General features: G+C 42.2%; 1 protein-coding gene across 1 annotated transcript in view; it reads right to left on the reverse strand.

The window, feature by feature from the left end:
* Positions 1-249: 249 nt before the first annotated feature.
* EDIL3 (EGF like repeats and discoidin domains 3) overlaps positions 250-19,036 on the reverse strand; it is a 241,786-nt gene continuing 222,999 nt past the window's right edge. The window contains exons 10-11 of the mRNA XM_082191968.1: positions 14,452-14,607; positions 250-4,332 (exon numbers count right to left, since the gene is read on the reverse strand). Coding sequence (XP_082048094.1) covers positions 4,183-4,332; positions 14,452-14,607 — 306 coding nt within the window. The 3' untranslated portion in view covers positions 250-4,182. The remainder of the gene's footprint in view (positions 4,333-14,451; positions 14,608-19,036) is intronic.

Raw genomic sequence — 19,036 nt, forward strand, 5'->3', positions numbered from 1 at the left:
AGTTTCCCTTGCTCGACAGTGATTCCGTAAGAAGTGCCATATAGATGCAGCACCAATCACCCGTTTAATCCCCCATCTTCCCCAATCTTTCACACACACCCAATATGACACTGCCACTACTCTTTCTGGGTGGACCACAGGTAGACCTTGCGGTTGGTACCAGTGTTTACTGTGGTGGTGCCAGGCCTCATACGATTAGGCATGCTATTCATTGAACCAGCCAAGGACTGCAAGTGCAAAATTTGGCCCCATCAAATAGGCGTATAAAAATGAGGCCCCATTGAAGTCTCGACCCACTAAAATGTCAAACAATCCACAGTTCTTTTCTCCAGCATAGGCCAATACAATTAAGAAAAACTACTCTGGAGGAAGTAGGCTGTGAATCATAGGATCTTCATAAGAGCTTAAAAGTGCAGGATTTGGGCCATTTGTAGTTAAATGCCATTTCAGTTACCATCCTTATTCTGTTAGCCATTTGCACCTTAAAGCACAGTTATGATTGACTTTCTCTTTAAAATTATTCACTACAATTGAAGACCACTCCATAGATAACATTGTTAAGAAATGTTAACACAGTTACAGACAAGACAGTAACAGTCTAGTGGCTTTTGTAATGCAGCACAAATCCAACTAAAAAACAAAGAAACCCCATAAACTTAACAGTGTTGCACAGGACCTTAACATTTCTTACACATAACTTGCTTTACCTTGATCAGATTCTCAAACTAAGGAGCTCAGAATATCCATGTCTAAGCCTTACAAAAAAAAAGTGTGAACAAATGCACCTTAAGAATTAGGTGCTCTTTATCGACAGATCTCATTATTCTACTGGTTCGATGTTTTTGAGAGGCGCTTTCAAGATAGCATCCCCTGATCATTAAAGGTTTTTGTTTTTAAGCAAAGCAGATGTAATGACCATGTCCATATGTCATGCTAAATCATTGTTTAGTGTGATGTGCACAAACAGGAATAAGCTGCGGTGAGCTTTGGGTTTTCACCCTCTCCCCTATCCTATCCTCTTTCCATGTGGTCAGAAGGAGGAATTTTGAAGCTTTCACTTCTACTTTTGATTAACCACAGCTTGCTGTAACATCTAGACCTGAGGGTATGTCTTAAAATTAGCCGCAGTTAATGTTAAAACAGGCTTGTTGTTCTAGATGACACGGCAAACCATGATTAAGCAAAAGTGGATGTGAGAACTTCTAAACTCTTCCCCTCAGGAGGAAGAGAGGAGAGAAGAGGGGAGGAACATGTGAGTTCACGTTGCACAGTTCCATGTGATGTGTCAACGTGGCCATTATCTCCTGTTGCAGAGTAGGAGTTTATGTGAAGGTTGTGATGACCCTTAAAAAATATATCAGACTTTTAAATCTTTTTCTTTTCTTTTTAAACAAGCGTATCGATTCCTTACTGTAAAATTATAGGATGACTAAGTATTTATTAAGGTCATAGAGCCCATCTTTATATCTCCATCTTTTTCTTTTAATGATAATGGAATTTCATAAAAAAATACTTAGCATGATGTGTTAATGAGACACAACCAAGAAAAAAAATCTACCACAGTATGTTATGAAATTAAAAATGAAAATGAGCACAACTTGAAGGTTTTAAGTAATAAGAAGACACTCAAGAATTATAAAAGAAATGGACAGAATACCAATACCTTATTAAAATGAAAGTGCTTTGCAATATTTGTTAGGACTACCATTTACCAGGAACTCCTTCTGCACAATGAAGGAGTTTTACACAAGATAAATTCCTTCTATTAAATCCTGGCCGTGTTTTCATACACATTTGTCACAGCTTGGGTTGCACTGACCCAGATGGTGGTCGGGCAGTCAGAAATGGAGAGCCATTTACACAGTGCCCTGCCAGCACCTTTGTGTACTAATTCCAATGGCAACAGCATCTCATATCTTGCTTGGCCAGGGATTGGCATGGGCTACTGTTTCTCTGGGAAAACTGCATACATGGCTTTCTAGCACTGACTGACGTGCACTGCATCCTAGGTCCATTCAAATGAAGCTACAGCCATCTTGACAATTTCAAATGGAAGATCTTAGTGACAGAGGTTAATGCGCAAGAGAACTGGATTTATGGCTAATTCAGGTTATCAACTGAAGAGGGTGTTATTAGGTAATAGGCTAATCACTAACGATGAGTAATAAGGTCACCTCTTGAGATATTTGCTTCCTCTGAAGGGATCTGTTCTGATGTATAAGCAAGACCCATTAGCGATAGCTGACCTGTGATAAACAGTTCACACCACAGCTATGATGCAGCAGCTGCGGTTGCCACATGACCTCATGGAGTTACTTGGGAAAACACTTCAGAAACCTTTTTACCCCATTCAGTAATCCCAGCTCTTCCTTCAATCGTGATAGCAAGCTCTGCCAGCACTGAGGCTGCAAATGATAAGAAAACTGAATGCCTGAAGTAGGAATACTGTGGTGTTTGACTGACTCCTGTATGTGGCTTATCTTTCTGAATGCATGCACACTGCTTGATCCATCAGGGCAGTATGTACTCCATTCTCTGTTATCAGGGCACTGCATGATCCACATTTTAAAAAATAATTAAAATTCTACAATCCAACTTCTATACCCTTTCCAGTCATGGGGAGGCGATGGAACTATGGTGGGCACTGAAATTCCAACCTCTGGAGATTGCAGCAGCTGCTGGCAAGATACTTTCGATCGTATTTTTTGCAGTCTTAAGAGCTATAAACTTTCTCATTTTGAAATGAAGGCTGCCATTCCCAGAAAGCTGAATTCATCACCCAATAATGAGTTATTTGCTCTCCCTCCAATTTCTTTCCTGAAGGCTCATAGCATACACTCAGCCCTGCTTATTATCGCTGATGATTAGCACCTGCCCCGTATCTGAATCCAATTCCCGTATCTGAATCCCCACTTCCTTCCTCTCTCTGTTTTTGCAACACTGCCACTTGCGTATCCTACAAGACTTGTCTTCTCCAGTCAGAGGGCCTGAAGAATCCTTGCAGAGCTGATGGTTAAAATAATGTTAAGATATAATATTATATGACCACTCAGCCTCAGGTTTCATCCTTCCACACATATTTCTGAAGCTTGGGGACAGTGCTGTAGTTGAGTTGCTCCTCAGAACAAGGATACACAGTCCATATGTTTCGGCATGCACCTCTAGATCTCACAATGACCCTTGCCCATTGAGTCATAGGAAGCATCTCAGAGAAGCCATCTCCTAGGCAGCTCCATGAGGCAACTACCATGCATGAAAATGCAGGATCAAATGAATGCCCGCTTTGTAGCATTCATGTGTGCCTCCCTCCCGGCTACAGTTACTTAAGCTTTGAATTTGGTCCATGATCTTTCATCTCAGCATCCCTTAGAAAGAAAATGCAAGCTGAATTCACTGACAAAATCATTAACCTCATAATACTCTGATAGCAGATTTTGTTCCATAAAATTCAGGTTGGCTCATTGAAAAGAAACAGAAGCAGTTAATGTGATCAAACATAAAAGACAGTGACGATGCCCACAGTGTGCTAAATGGGAAGCAAAACATGTGGAAATGAAACCCTAGGGTGGGTGGACTCGGCTGTTTGTAAAGAAAATTACAAAAGGTAGTTTGTGACACCAGGAGGACTGCAGACCACAGAGATCACTTCCAAAAAAGTGTCATTAATCTTGACAATGCTTGATAGGCACAAGGGAAACAATCAAATGCAGTCATCCCCGAGAAAAACTTATTGCTAAAGCTGCAGTATCACTTTTTGCAAGTGAGATGACCATGTGGGTTTGGAAACAATGAATCAGCCTGTTCCTTCTCAAGTCACACGTGAACTCGGTCACGCCACTTTCATCTTCCTTGTAAAAAGGATGCTGCTTCTTACTCCTAACGATATTTCAGCCAGCATGAAATAACTCAGAAAAAAAACCTTAAAAGGTAAATTCCACATCAAAACGGAGTAATAACTGGAACTAAGATTTAAAAGAGCCCAAAGAAAACCCCCAACTCAGATTTGGACCATTTTAAGGGCAGGCTTAGACCTCCTTACAAAAGACAGTTAGCGGCCTACCAGAAAGTGAGCACTTGTTCATGAAAAACCCATTCAACTTCCTACAGGTTTTGCACAGTTTCTTCTATGGAGATATTTTTTTTAGGAATATCAAGAGTTGTGCGGAAAAGTGAAGATCCTCGTCAGTCCTCCTCTGTACAGCCCAAGAGCTCTGACCGTAAAGTGATCCTGCCGTACCATGACCAAGGGAGGATCCTTATGTGCCGTGCATAGATTGGGGGGTCAATGACGTTCTTTCTGTGGGTGTCGTTATCAAAGTTGCCCTGGAAAACCTGAAAAGTGACCAAGAAAAACCAGTGATAGCAAAATAGTACAAAAGAAACCAGGCAGAGTGGAGAGATGGAGGTAAGAGAGCACCGTGAAAAACAGCAAAGATAGACAGATATGTGCTACCATCAGAAAGTCAGGTTGCCTGACTCAGGAAAGAATTATGTTTTATATATGGATATTATTGGGAATGCTTGGTGTTCCAGAAAAAAACCCTCACCAATGGCTACAATTCCTAAATCCAGTTCCTGACGAGTAAACCCTATTGAACTTACGACTCAGCTACATTCGTAAAGATAAAGCGCTTTATATGCGTTATAACTCTGTGGCACCAGATGTTGCTATGGAGTCCCGCGGGATTTCCCTGTAAGAAGTTTACAATGCATTTAACTGAATCGTTGGTTGTTGTTTTTTATGTGTCTAAATTCAGCCTTAGGGTGGCTTCCTTCTCTGTAAACAGGTTTTAGGATCAAACTACAATATGATCCATCATTACCCAATACAGGGTTTCCCAAATGTCAGAGCTCATGAACCCCTTGATGAGTTTATAAAGGTACTGACCCAAACCCAAATTATTAGGAATGTAAATGAAATAAAGCCAAGAATATCAACCTATAATCAGGATTTATTAATCAATCGCCTTTACTAGGAATCATAAAATGTAAAAAAACAGTAAAACCAAAGGAAAATAACACCATATCACTCTGCACATGCCCATGCCCTTTATTTCTGAAGCTCATAGCTCCCAATTAAATTTTCTTCCATGAGACCCTATTAACTTCTTTTTCCACTCTAAGACCTTTCTGACCTCTTTCAACCCCTAGGACTTTATTCAACCTCTGCACAATCCCATCAACACAGGGGATCAATACTGACCACGCTGGGAGACCCTGACCTAAAAATGATGCCATTAATTTCATTAATAGCAGTGGCTTTCCAACCATATTGCTCAAAACATTCACTAACAAGGTACAGGCTGTTTAAAGAAGTGCACCATTGTGTTTTGCTCTTATGAGCTATCAAGCACTGCTCCTGTTAAGGGTATTGCTGAAACTAACATCATCATTTAGTCTAGTAATACTAGGGTTGGGGAGGATGAGAAGAAGTGAGAGGTGAGAGGGAAAGCAAGACACACACCTAGAAAATACTTCAATTGTGCAATGTGCACCTCCCCGCTGCAAAAAGCATTACTACTGATGACATTAAAATATCTGTTATTGATATGTTTGTGTACCGTTTGGCAGACCAGAAAATAAGGAGAAAATTCTTTCAAGCACTTTTAAAATGCCAAGATTATTTGGAATGCAGGATTAAAAAATAATAATCTCACACATGCAGCTTGGAGATACATCATTTTTATTAAAAAAGTCATTAATGAATAAAATGCCACCTGTGCCAAGCAAACTGTCAGCTATCAAGGTAACAGTTCCGAGTAAGCCTGGCTAAATGCAGAAGTTAAAATGATGTGCAAGGCATATTTGTTTTAGGATTTATTTCCTCGGGGTAAGTGTTTGTTTGGTGCTTGCCAGATGCATGTTTATTTTATAGTACATGTAGAGCAGTGTTGTGGCACCATAAGGCCATTTTGGCCAAGCCACACCCAGCCTGCCCTACACATGATGTCATATATGATGTCAGGTGTGGGGAAGATCAAGGCGAGGCTTGGACAAAAGAGGCTTTGCAGGCATTCCTGGCCACCTGATTGGCGGTGCCCACAAAGCCACTTTCCAGCATTTTTCAAGAGCCAACCAACAGGTGATTGTTGGCACTTGGGAAGCAACTGAGCTCAGGGATTCCCCAGTGTCAACAACGCCTTCCCCCCAGTTTGTGTTACCTACTGCTGCAGTATTCTCTTAAGACTGAAATTGCAATGTGTTTGTTATCAGGAAAATGAAAGTGACTGTTGTAACACATCTATAGCAGGCTACAGCCCTGTGCTCCAGGCTGCCATGCCCTTGCCTTGTAAAGCAGCCAGTGGCGTAGCGTGGGTTCTCGGCACCCGGGGCAAGGCAAGTAATTTGCGCCCCCTAACCCGGGGCAAGGCAAGTAATTTGCGCCCCCTAACCCGGGGCAAGGCAAGTAATTTGCACCCCCTAACCCGTGGATTTTAGCACTCAAGTCTCTTCCGCCCCCCCAGATGTTGCGCCAGGTGCAGCAGGCCCCCCTGCACCCCCCACGCTACGCCACTGCTCCCACCACAAGTCTTCAGGACAGGCATCCGAAGGCTGGCACGGGGAGAAGGTCTCTCCGCCCCACCGCCAGGCTTCGGAGCAGCCATCCAAAGGCTGGCGCGGGGAGAAGGTCTCTCTGCCCCACCGCCAGGCTTCAGAGCATCCTTCCGAAGCCTGGCGGCGGGAGGAGGTCTCTCTGCCCCACCGCCAGGCTTCGGAGGAGGTCCGAGGACAGTGGGGTTCCTGCTTCCTTGAGGAGGGCCGGCCAAACGCGCCCCCCAAAATGTTGCGCCCAGTGCGGCCGGCACCCCTGGCACCCCCCACCCTACGCCACTGAAAGCAGCACATTACAGTGGTGTCCCGCAAGACGAAATTAATTCGTTCCGCAATTTTTGCTGTCTAGCGAATTTTTCTTCTTGCGAAGCACGGTTTAAACCGTTTAACAAAGTCGCAAGACGTTTTCGTCTTGCGAAGCAAGCCCATAGGGGAATTCGTCTTGCGAGGCAAATCACGAATGAAAAAACCTTTCGTCTAGCGAGTTTTTTGTCTTGCGAGGCATTCGTCTTGCGGGGCACCACTGTATAAGCTTTTACATAGCACCTTGATACTCGATTGCTTGATGCTACAGCATGTAGCAGCAGTGATTTTTTATTTTACAGGGAAACAAATTAAGAGAACAAGGAGAGAGCGAGCTGGTTGCCAATCACCCCATAGGGGCAACCATACCATCAGCCTGTTCAAAGTGGCAGGTACAAAGGCTGCTTCTCATTGGACTTGAGTAAGAAAAAAATAAAAGCAATAGGGAAATCTAAAGTATTGCATTTAATATAACAAAACACAGCTCTAACAGTATGGGGCATATGAATGTAGGAAGAGCCCTGCCAAGATCAAGCCAAAGGCTTATTCAGTCCAATATCCTGTTCTCACAGCAGCCAACCAGATGGACCTGAGGAAAGCAGTGCTTGTCTCACTTTTGGGATCTCTACCATGTTGAGCTGTACAATTGGTGTAGCACCTCAGTGGTTCTAGTGTGTACATTTATGTTTTAATTCTATTTTTGTCTCTGTCATTTAAAGCTAAGGAGTATGCAGCAGCTAGGAAGAAGCGGGAGGGAGGGAAACAAAAAACTGTGTTGTTTTTTTTAAAAAACCAACATTTTCTTTATAGACCGATTCTCCTCAATTGACAAGAAAATCCTGGGGAACTTAGTCTTTTTAATCCTCTTGCCATAAGATATTTTTTTTGAAATATTTTTGAACAATAGCTGTGGGATGCAATTAAGCTGTCTTCTTTGCAGTATTTACCAGTAATTCCAACAGAGCAAAGACCATTTTTCCCCTAGACAACATATGTGAAAAATCCTGCAAACACAACATTATTAATATCCTCAAGGTAAATAACTTCTCCTTAGCAACTGGCTAGTGCAAGACTGAGCCATTGTTTCCCCCATCTTCAAGGTTGCCTGGTAGACTAGAGAAAAAACAGACAAAGTTTTTTCATCAGCCTACTTTGATGTAAAGCAATATTTGTAATTATTCTTTATATAGTAGTAAGGAATGGATAGATCAATCTATTTTTGGTCTGTGTCAGTTTCACATGTGTTCATTCATGAGTCCATCCCATCATGTTTCCACATTTAAGTACAATTTTACTCTGAAAAAATAACTATATGAATTAATATTTAAATATGGATACTTTTATACCAATGCACACATTTCTAAATTGTTCTTATTCCCAAATATGGATTCTGGTACACTTCTTGAACTGAGAACTGTTATCACAAAATCCAGGAAAGTATCTGAAGCATTATTCCATTCCAGTATTGTCTTATTAGTCCAGGAAGTGCAAATTAGGTTGCTTCACTTAAAACAGTAGCAACACACTTGGTGAGGCAGATTTGTAGAACTGCTCTCCTGACCTGGTATTTCTATTGCCTGTGGATGTTGCATGCCTTCCCCTAATGTGTACATTTGTTGGTTGAAAAGCTACTCTGCTAAATTCAGAGAAGTGTTTATTTCAAAAGATAGTGTCAGGGAACTGCCATCAGAGGCGAGAGGAGAGGTAAGACGCTCCAATGATGCAGGGGAGGGAACTAGCAAGGAGAGAGAGAGAGCTTCCGCTGGGGAAGGAAATCCAGGGGACACCAGGGAGAAATGGGAGGCTGAGAGTACGACGGAGGGGAGGCTCCGAGACTCTTCCAGTGAAATCAGCGGAGAGAGCACAGGAAGGAGACTTGGAGTCAAGGAATTTTTATGTTGGAGGAAATTTAGGAAACGCCCACTGACGGATTCTGCCAGTGACTGAGACAGTCGCGTTGTAAGGGCTGTCAAACCAGGGAAAGGTTTAGCTATACAACCAGCTTGGAGCAGTTTGCAGTTTATGCACAAGCAACCCCAATTCCCATCACAGATAGCTATGCTTCTGTTTGCATAATGTTTTGGGAAGGGAGAATTACGTGGGTTCCCACTGGATTGCAAACCAAACCAAATTTCTCATCCATTCCCTTCTTTCCACATGCAAAGAATGGAGAAAAGTGGAGCTACTCTTGTTTCCTGCAGTTTGCAGGATACTGTAGAACAGGGTGTTTTCACAAAGCACATCTGTTCCATGCATGCAACATCCCAAGTGCATGCGGGAAAGGATTTTGCAGATCATGGCATGCATTTCTAATTTTACATGGCAATTCCTTTCATATGACCCACAGTTATTCCTTTCCCCATAACAGACTCCACCAAGTATGGTATTCATTACTATGGCACTGAAAGTACAGTGATCTACTGACCTCTAGTTGAGGAAAACATGATTACCATTTAGTCCAGAGAGATCCCCCCCCCAAATGTATTTTTCTCAACATGCTCCAGTTTCAGTGATTTCCAGCTCAGTCCAAACACCGAGATGGTGTCCGTGTATATCTTTCAAACCATTTAAAATGAACCCAAAGAGAGAGAGAAAGAAAGAGAATGTAGGGTATAGTTTTGCAGCTCTCCTGGGCTGCATCCCTAGAGGAACGTGGTGTCGATTTAAACTCAGATAACTGGCAGTTAAAGTGGCAAGCGCCAGAAAGAAACAGCAGGAGCAACTGCTCTTTTTCATATCCTCTCCATTTGAAAGTGCAATGAGAACTGAGCTAAAACAGTCTTTACTTCTGTTGCTGCTTTCATTAATGTTAAAAAGAAAACTCTGATAAGTGTGTGTGTGTGTGTGCGTGTGCGCGTGCATGCGCGCCTGCCCTTCCAGCTGCCCTGATTAGCCTTGGATGAAAAGCAAAGAAATACATTTGATTTTTCATGCCATTTGCTTAGTGCCTAATCAAACATGCAAATTTTGTCATGAATATCAAAAATATTGGTTCAACTATATAAGTGGCACACACACACACACACACTGCTAGAAAGCTGCTTTTTCACACTTCAAAGCAATCCCAAAAATCTTTAACTACCGGCACATACTAAGCATATAGTGGCTGTGTGTCCTTTTGTCCGGAGGGCAGTCCTCTATTTGGAGAGGCCGACATTTGCAAGGGCTATCCTAGCCTGGTTTGAAGATGAAGTACTATCAGGAGAGAAAGAAGCAAAAGTGGCCCCACCATTAGGTAGGGTGAGGTGGAATGAAAAATACATGATATTAAAAGGCCTTGGAGAACCACAGAGGTCATAGCCTGGTGCTGAAAGGACAACAACACGGGCAGCAGGTGAGCTTACGTAGGAAGAGCATTCCAGAGCCACTGCCAAAAAGTCCCCCTCTCTCTTGTCATAGCCAGCCTCCAAGTTTCAGATTCAGAAAGCACTTGGAAAAGGGTCTCTGCAGATGGCCTTGCTGTACACAGATAGAAAAATACAGGAGGAGGGGATCTATCAAATACAGAAAACCCACACTGTGTAGGGCTTTATAAGTCTGAACCAGCATTTTGAATTGGACAGTGAAGGCAAGATAGAACTGATGTAATCTGTTCATAATGCCTACTTACTTAAAATGTTTTATTTATTGAATTTGTATCTCATCATTTTCTCCAAGGAGCTCGTGGTTTGCATGGTTCACTCCTCATTATTTCATCCCCATAACAACCCTGTGAGGTCGGTTAGGATGAGAAGCAGCGACTGGCCCAAGATCACCTAATGAGCTTCATGACCAAGTGGGGATATTTTCCAGTAGCTGAAGTTTCTGGACAGTATTCGAAAGCAGCACCATGTGCACCAGCCATCCCGTAGAGGCCTGCATTTAGGAAATGGGTAATGTCCTCTCTTTTTCACAATGAAGCCTGCAAGGAGAAAGATGGCTGGGGCAAAGGAAGAGGTAGCTCTCTGCAGCTTCTTTCTGTGAGGTTTTGGACCTAAACCACTTGAGTTGGGTCTTGGGATTTTGGTCCCCACCTCTTGCGAGAGAGGAGAGGCTATGAAAGGCAGAAATACCAGTGTATGTGGCAAATGTGGTGAGAATGGAAAGATGCCCAAGAGAACCATGTGGCTAAGATGTGGGAAAGCTGTACACTCCCAGAGCTGGAGCTTGCTCAAAAGTGAGCTTGCTATGTAGGGCTGTGAAGTTATGGTAGAAATTGTGGGCAAATTACTTCATACATGCTCTCTCTGTCCACAAAGTGGCTTACACAACATCAGGTGGGGCTGAACCTTGAAACTAGTTTGATGCCAGTTCTTGAACCTTGTGATACTAGAGTATTGGGGTGGGGTATTGTTTTTGTTTGTTACTGTGTTTGTTACTGCAAGCCGCCCTGTGATCCTCAGATGAATAGCAGTATAGAAATTTAATAAATAACAGAGTGGTAGCAAACAAGAGAGTAGGAAGAAGGTTAGTTGTGGGTTCATGGATGAAGGGAAGGGAGGTGCTCTTCCTCAGGACAGATTAAAATCCAAACCAGAGAAAAGGGGGTCACAATGCTTGCTTTGTTTCTAAGATGAGCATTACACATCACTGATGTGTGTATTCCAAGCCAAAGAATTAACTATGGATCAGGAAGAACCTAAAGATGTGCTCAAAGCTGTAAGAAGGATATATATTTTTGGATTCTAGAGTTTCTTATAAAGTTGCCTCCCAGCTGTCGGGCATCAGATTCCCTCTTCAAATGAATGTTTGTGCTTAGAATAACAATGAAGATGTATCTATCGAACTGTGAATGCAGAATGTTTTAAAGTAGACGTTTTCATTGTTCCCCAAGGTCTACCAATACTGCAATCAGCCATTCAGCTGAGGAAGAGGGAAAAATGAGCAGCAGTCCCTAGGAAAACCCTGTAAACTACAATTAGTGATACAGCTGAGTGAGATTAACAGTGGAAATAAGTCAATTTATTTTCTGAGTCAACTTGGCATTTGAAAATAAGCCCATGCCTCCCTCCCAGACTCCCTGATCCCACAAAACACCATCTTTACCAGACACTCCATCACCATACTCCAAATATCTTATCTCTTGTGTGGGAGCAGTGGTGGTGCACAGGGAGAGTGATGAAATGCGTAGTTCTGCTAAGGTCTGTTCCAGGGATGGAGTTCCCATGGCCCTTCAGATGTTGCTGGTCTACAATTCCCATCATTCCCATGCCAGCTTGTGCTGATGGAGCTGGATTTTAATGGAATCTGGAGGGCCACAAGTTGTCCATCCCTAGGTTCTACTCCCGTTATCAGACACTGGAGATGGGAGGGAGGGGCTGACTTCTCTCTTTCCATGTGAGAGGAAAGGTGGTTCAGGGAATGGGAATCTGGCAGGCAGGGAGGAAAACTGGGAATTTTCATTTGGCTCAGGCTTTAATTCAAACTAGATAACTCAGGGGCATGTAAAGCCACTATTATAAGCCTTCAAATCTTGTATCCGTATATAGAAAGGTTATCTGCCATCTCTAACAACTTCTTATTCTTCTTCTTGTTGTTGCTGCTGTTGTATTTATATGCCAACCATCTGACTGGGTTGCCCCAGCCACTCTGGGCAGCTACCAGCAAAACATTAATCTTAAGTGTATACATGATACCCCCACTGCTTACATTGCAATGTTAACCTTTCTTCTAGCCCATGGCTAGAATGCTAAGTCTGAATCCATGCTCAAATTCCTGCTCAGGTGTGATGCTCAGCTGGCCACCTTGGACTAGCCTAACGTAGTTCACAGGATGCTAAGTAAAGAAAAAATTGTGAGGAGCATCTTGGAGAAAAGATGGGACACACATGAAATTAATTCATGGTAGGGAGTCATGCTATGGTCAATATTAGACTTGTGTTTGTATAGCTGGCCAGACTGTCTGAAACCCTGTAGGAATTCTCAGAAGATAATGGTAGATGAAAACTGTATTTGATTGCTGCTCACCATCACTGCGGGGGTAGACTATTTGAAGGTCAACTCTACTACACAGCTTGCTCCAGCTGAGTGCTATCTGGGAAGAATGGCTAACTGGCAGTGCTGCTATAATACAAGGTGGCGTCCATCGCTCGAGAAGGAAGAGAACTGCTTCCTCTTTAGAAAAACAGTTGCACACCAGGCTAGTTTGAATAGAATTCAAAAGTCTTCAGAGATGTTCATGAATACCAGTTTTCCGCCTATGAATTTTCATTGCTTATGACATATAAAAATAATATGGATTATAACAGAACTATTTTGTGATTGACTCACTTTGATATAGTTAACAAGTTAAGAAAAAATGTGTCTTTCTTGAGACAGATGCATGCTGTCAGTTTCTACATCCACATTTTGCCCTAGATTTTACAGATCCACTCTGAAATTTTGGGTAGGACCAATTTTTTCTGTGCTCCAGTGACTGTTATTTTAGATTATGCATTTTTGTGTTTTTATATTGTAAATTGTCCTGTGATCTTCATATGAAGGGTGGTATAGAAATTTAATGTAAATAAATAAATAGATTCTGGGAAAAGCTTTTTCCAGAAAGTTATTGCTTTCTGCTTGGTAGTGTCACTTAAATATCCTAGCATGATTCGAGTGGAATTGCGGGTCATGACATTTCTTATTAGATCTCAACCACATGTGCAAACAGACGGCATTTTTATGATGGCATTTGATCTAGTAATTCCCCTCTGACTGATAAACTTCCTTCAATCTACTCAGTACTGAACACCAATGAAGCAATATAGTGGTTATCAAGCTTATGTAACTTAGAAATGTGTACTCTCATCAGGCGATATATTTCTAACCCTGTGTTGGGATTTCTATTATATGTTTAGCTCAGATCTCCCACAGATTTGAGAGCTAAGTGCATTTCCTTGCTGTTTGAAGCATAAACAGGCAAGGCAGGAACTATACAGTATGTCCTGAAGGCAGAGTATTGTATTGATTATCTTGCATATAATAAAAATGTAAGTGTGCCTTCACACAATAGTTCATGTAGCTACCAACAGAGGCTGCTGCAAACTACAGTGTGATGACACAATCCTTTTCACTTGCTGCTGGGCCATCACAGCTGTGTTGGGAGGGTGATGAAGAGACAGAGACAGGCAGGGGGGTGGCCCAGGTGAATGAGTGTGTGGGCAGCAGCCCAGGGAAGTTGTGTAGGTGGGCAGGTGGCCCAAGTGTGGTGTGTGTGTGTGGTACCCACAACAGTTTCTCAAGTTTGCAAATGTGCCAAGGGGGCCCAGGAAGCCAGGTGACTCCTGCATATTTTATGAACCATTTTACCATGGATAAAAGTGAATTTTAAAATCGGAAAATGAAACGTTTTCCTTTAAGTGCATTTGATGATATACATATAAAAATATATTCTCCATTTAACAGCTTTAAATTTGACACATTTCTGCAACTAAAACTGAAGTATCTATAAATGTTGGTGCATAACGGCATCGATTCTTTCTGTTCACCTTGACTTTTAGCCATAGACCCTTTGGCATGAACATCCTATAAAGCAGACAGCAGACATTAACCTGCAGGCTACTAGCTCTGTGATTACCAGGGATGTAGCAGCTTTCTATAAAAAAATGCTTTCCAAATATCAATTGCCTCATTACCTCACCTTATCCTTTTTTTGCTTTTCATCCTGATATATGGTCCAGTGCTCTCCATTGTTGCTGTAGGCAAGTTTATAGGAGCCCACAAATTGTACATGACCAAAATCTTTGGCTCCTTGAGTAATTATGCCCGTCACCTTTGTAGGAACAAGAAGATCAATCTAAAATACAAAAAAACAAAAAGTAAATACAAAATGGTAACATTACAATGTTTTGAGTTCTCAAATTCATTTTCAAAAAAGGTTTAGAGTTTCTTTCTTGGCCAGGTCACAGAAGATCTAATACAAATGGGCAAAATAATACTGAAAGTAATGTGTGAAATTCATTGTCACGTTTGATATAGTAAATGAATGCAGTTTTTATTAGAATTATTATCAATCACATTGGTTTGCACAAAACTTCCAACATTTAGTCACAAAATAAGGCACACTGAAATAAATAGCTTGGAATGAATTTGCCACTCCACCCCATGCTAAATCATTTTTCTAATCCTGGATGAGAACTTCCATGATCTTCAGATTGCTTTTCTGACTTATTTCCATAATGTCATTTTCAGCATTTTTGCCGTGCTTTCTGGTGCATAAATGTTTTACAATATTTATGTAATTCATTCCGACAAGATGAATTATTATGCCCATCTGATTGCAGGGACTTGATTGCAAGGATTGAGTAAAGCAAAGCCACCCACAGACAGTGTTTCCCATTGTGGACTATAAATGTTTCTGAAGCAAATGTTCCTTGTGTGCACATAGCTGGCAAGACACACACTGGCAGTCTTGTGAACAGCTAGCAGTGACTAAAGACACTTTCCTATAAACATAAACTGCAATTATCTCAATGATACTTGCTTGGTCATAGTGACTGCTGAATTCATTGACCCATGGCTAGTCAGCTAGTCAGAAGGAGGCTTCCCTGCAGCACAGTCACCTTGACCATGCAGAGGAGGATGGAGATGGAAGGGCAGAAATGTGTCCCCCTCCTTGTTTTTTTAATTTAACACACACACACACACACACACACACACACGCAGGAAAGGGAATCTCTTTGAAGAATGGCTGAAGTTTTAAAGGCTCCCCTTACAGTACATTTATATAGTGCACATCTATGCCCAAATACTACAGGACATTTCCAGATATTTTCTCCACTACACTAAGGATGAGGTACTTTCTGTCACTTTGGTGCCAATTCATCAACACACCCACCCACCCACACCCTGCTGTTTTTTATTTATCAAAACTCACTATCCTGAAATTTTGCAAGGAACCTCCCTACCTACCTACCTACTGGCACCTCTGCAATCTTTGTCATGCTCATAAAATTGGGCTACAAAACGATGGGAGGAGAGAAAGAAGTCCTTAAAAAACAACAACCCAGCTCCATAAATATTAAGGGATCCACTTACACAAAAATATCTTCCCCTACATTTGGCACTCTTCATTCACTCAGGGGGAAAAGTTGTACCTATGTATTTCATCCAATTCTGCCAAGTAATAAAAAGTTGTCACCTGTACTTTTTTAAACTTTGAAATTCTAAAGCTGCCCAGTACAGGCCCCACTGCACCTATTTGTCTACAATCTGGCAGGCCTCATCCTCTGGCAAGGCATAAAAAAATTATAGCCATTTCTTGATTTCCCTATTGTAGTTAATGGGGAGAAAAGTGTTGCCTCAGATTTCCAGAAGCTGAGTATCTGAACTAAGGTGAGCAGAAGTGATGCACCTGGTGGGCATAGCTGCAATGCTAGCTTCCCAAAAGTGGTGCCACTGACATGGCGCAGTTGCCTTTGCAGGAGCAACTGACTGGTTCTGCTGGTGTGCCCACAGAGCTCCATCCTCTTCCCTGCCTGCCTCGGGGCAAGTGGTAGTAGCACGGCTGTCAGAAAGTTAGAATTGCAGGTGAGCCACTTCTGAAAGTGGGAAAGGAAGCCCCCAACTAAAGTGACTCACTAATCCAAGTGCTAAAGCAGAGCTCGGAAGCAGTTTTATTTTGGTATTGCCAGTCTTATCAAGGAACTGGGGGTGGGTGGGGGGAGAGAGACGGTTTCCTTCTTAGCATTCACTATGGCTTTAATGGGTTGCAGTTGACTTTCCTTTATCCATATGTCTCTCATCAGCAAATTAGCATTTTTATTAGCTGCTAAAATAATGATAAAATAATCATGGTGTTATTTCTGGGTGCTTGATTCCTTGGTAAATAATGCTAATAAAAATGGATTCTATGTTTAAGCTACTTTGCAATTATTTTAAGGTTTATAATTTTTTTTTTGCTTAGTTTGTTTTAGAGTTGCATCTGGAACATGCACTGAGATTTTTTTGGAAGTGGGTGGTTGTTGTTGCTGCTGTAGATGGACTGATATGACAACTATACCTAGACTTCTTTCCCCATCAGTAGCAATATGAAAATAATCATGTTATCTTAGGATGAACTTGGAGAATGAGGCTACAATCCCAACCATGCCAACCCAGATAAAGTGTTGCTAAATTCAATAGGGATCATAAGAAAAGGAACTAAAAATAAAAAACTGCTATCATAACACTGATAACACAAATCTATGGTGCAACCACATTTGGAATACTGTATGCTGTGTACAGTATTGTGGAGTTTGCAAAGAGTCAGAAAAGTTGCTGGGAATTGCAGGTGGGCAGAGTGATGATGCACATATGTCTAGCTTGCAGGCTTCCTACAGGTATCTGGCTGGCTGCTGTGAGAACAGGATGCTGAACTAGATGGGACATTGGCCTGATTCAGTACGCTCTTCATACATTCTTATAGATATTAAGCAGAGCTTCCTCCTAGGTAACTATGCCTAAGATTGCAGTTGTCAGGAACGTGATGCAACCGAGTGCAGGGGGAGAGTCAGACTCGGAAATTGAGCCAAGTGAGAGAGAGGCTGGCTCTGCAGAAGAAAGTGGGCTGGCAGAGCCAAGAAAGGGTAGCTCAACTGCCCTTCACAAAGAGGACACAAATAGCCCTCAAGAAGCAGGAGAGTTAGGAGGCAATCAGAGTGTTGCTAGGCAACCAGCAGAAGAGCAGAGGACGGACGGTGTATCTAGTGGAAGTGGGGAGAGGGCAGGCCAGCCTCTCAGTCCCTGTGCTCGTAGACTAGACAAGGTCAGAGTGCAACAGAAGGGCAAGAGGGGAAGGGCGGGAATCAGGCATCCTCCCTGTTGTGAGCGGGGTGGAGTTTCAGACTGACCAACTCCCTTCAATGCAAGCAGGTGAGAAGCCAGGCTCTGGATGTGTTTTTGTGAATAAACGTAACATGAAACTTCCAGAGAGTCATTAATTCTTATCGGGGCTTGCTTGCCTGCCTGAGATCATTACAGCAGTCATACCACAGGACTGATAAAGGATATGAACCCAGGTCTCCTTAATCAAAATCCAGTATGCAAGCTACTTTACCACACTTTATCAGCTCACTATCCTATGATTGTCAGTTGATCCTCATAAATTGGGTATTATCCTATGCACTGCTGTTCAATGTTTATTATTTTTAATATATGGATAAACATTAGACACTCCTTGAGGGTGTGGCTATGGGGGCCATAATGCTTTGCCTCTGCACTTCAAAATGTACACCACTGAGCACTTGCAGAAACATTGCCCAAACACACAGGAAAAGGCATCTGCACTTTATAACAACAAGAAGATGAAAGCCACATAGGAAGGTGGACAGATAACACAGTTCCTGAACTGCTAAATGCTCACAAATTACTGTTCGGTAGCTCACAAGGTTAAATCTGCCCTTTGAGATATTTATATTAGAGTTAGGCTGGGAAGAGCCTGTTATTATATACAGAGGTGTTAGACATGCACACTCTTCACACATGCACACAACAATAGCTTGTTCAGAGGCAGCTTCATTCAGCCAATCTTTTTGCAGAATGACTTTTACTGTCTGTCAGCTAAGATTATTATGCACTGCTTAACCTACTTCCATAGCTATGTTTCTGTTGCTCTAAAGCAAGAGTGACAAAATCACATTAGAACCACAAACAAGCTTACAAGAAGCACTTGCCGAAATGGAAGAATTAGTTTGTTTCCCTTAAGAAACATAATGGCCAACTGAGTTACGGAAAGTAGGCTGGCTGGGAAAAGGCAATTAAAGGTGGGTTGTTCATTTGCTGTACCCACTGGCCAGTGCATGCTGTTGTTTAACACCTGATCTGTACATAATGATACCATGCTCATCCATTATTTGATTTGATTTGATCGTGGATGAGGGTGTCAGTCTGGTGTGTATTATTGAGATCTGGGTGGGTGAGTTGGGAGGAGTTCATCTGACACAGTTATGTCAACCTGGATTATCAGTACTACATCAGCACAGGCTGCATGGATCCGAGAGATGAGAGAGTTGCTGTGGTCCATAGAGCTTTCATCTCCATCACCAGGCTGGAATACACCAATGCACTCTATGTGGAGTTGTCTTAGACAATCTTGACCTCTACAGGCCTCCCATCCTTGGGCAGGTGGACCTGAAGTCCTCCAGATATTGCTGGAGCACAACTCTGATCACCACTGCCTATTTGCCATGACAATGGTTTTGTGAGTCAAGGACCCGCCACCTGCTTAGAGATAAATAAGACACAAG

Source organism: Podarcis vaucheri, assembly GCF_965113315.1.
Source record: "Podarcis vaucheri genome assembly, chromosome: 11".
In the NCBI taxonomy this organism is placed as follows: Eukaryota; Metazoa; Chordata; class Lepidosauria; order Squamata; family Lacertidae; genus Podarcis; species Podarcis vaucheri.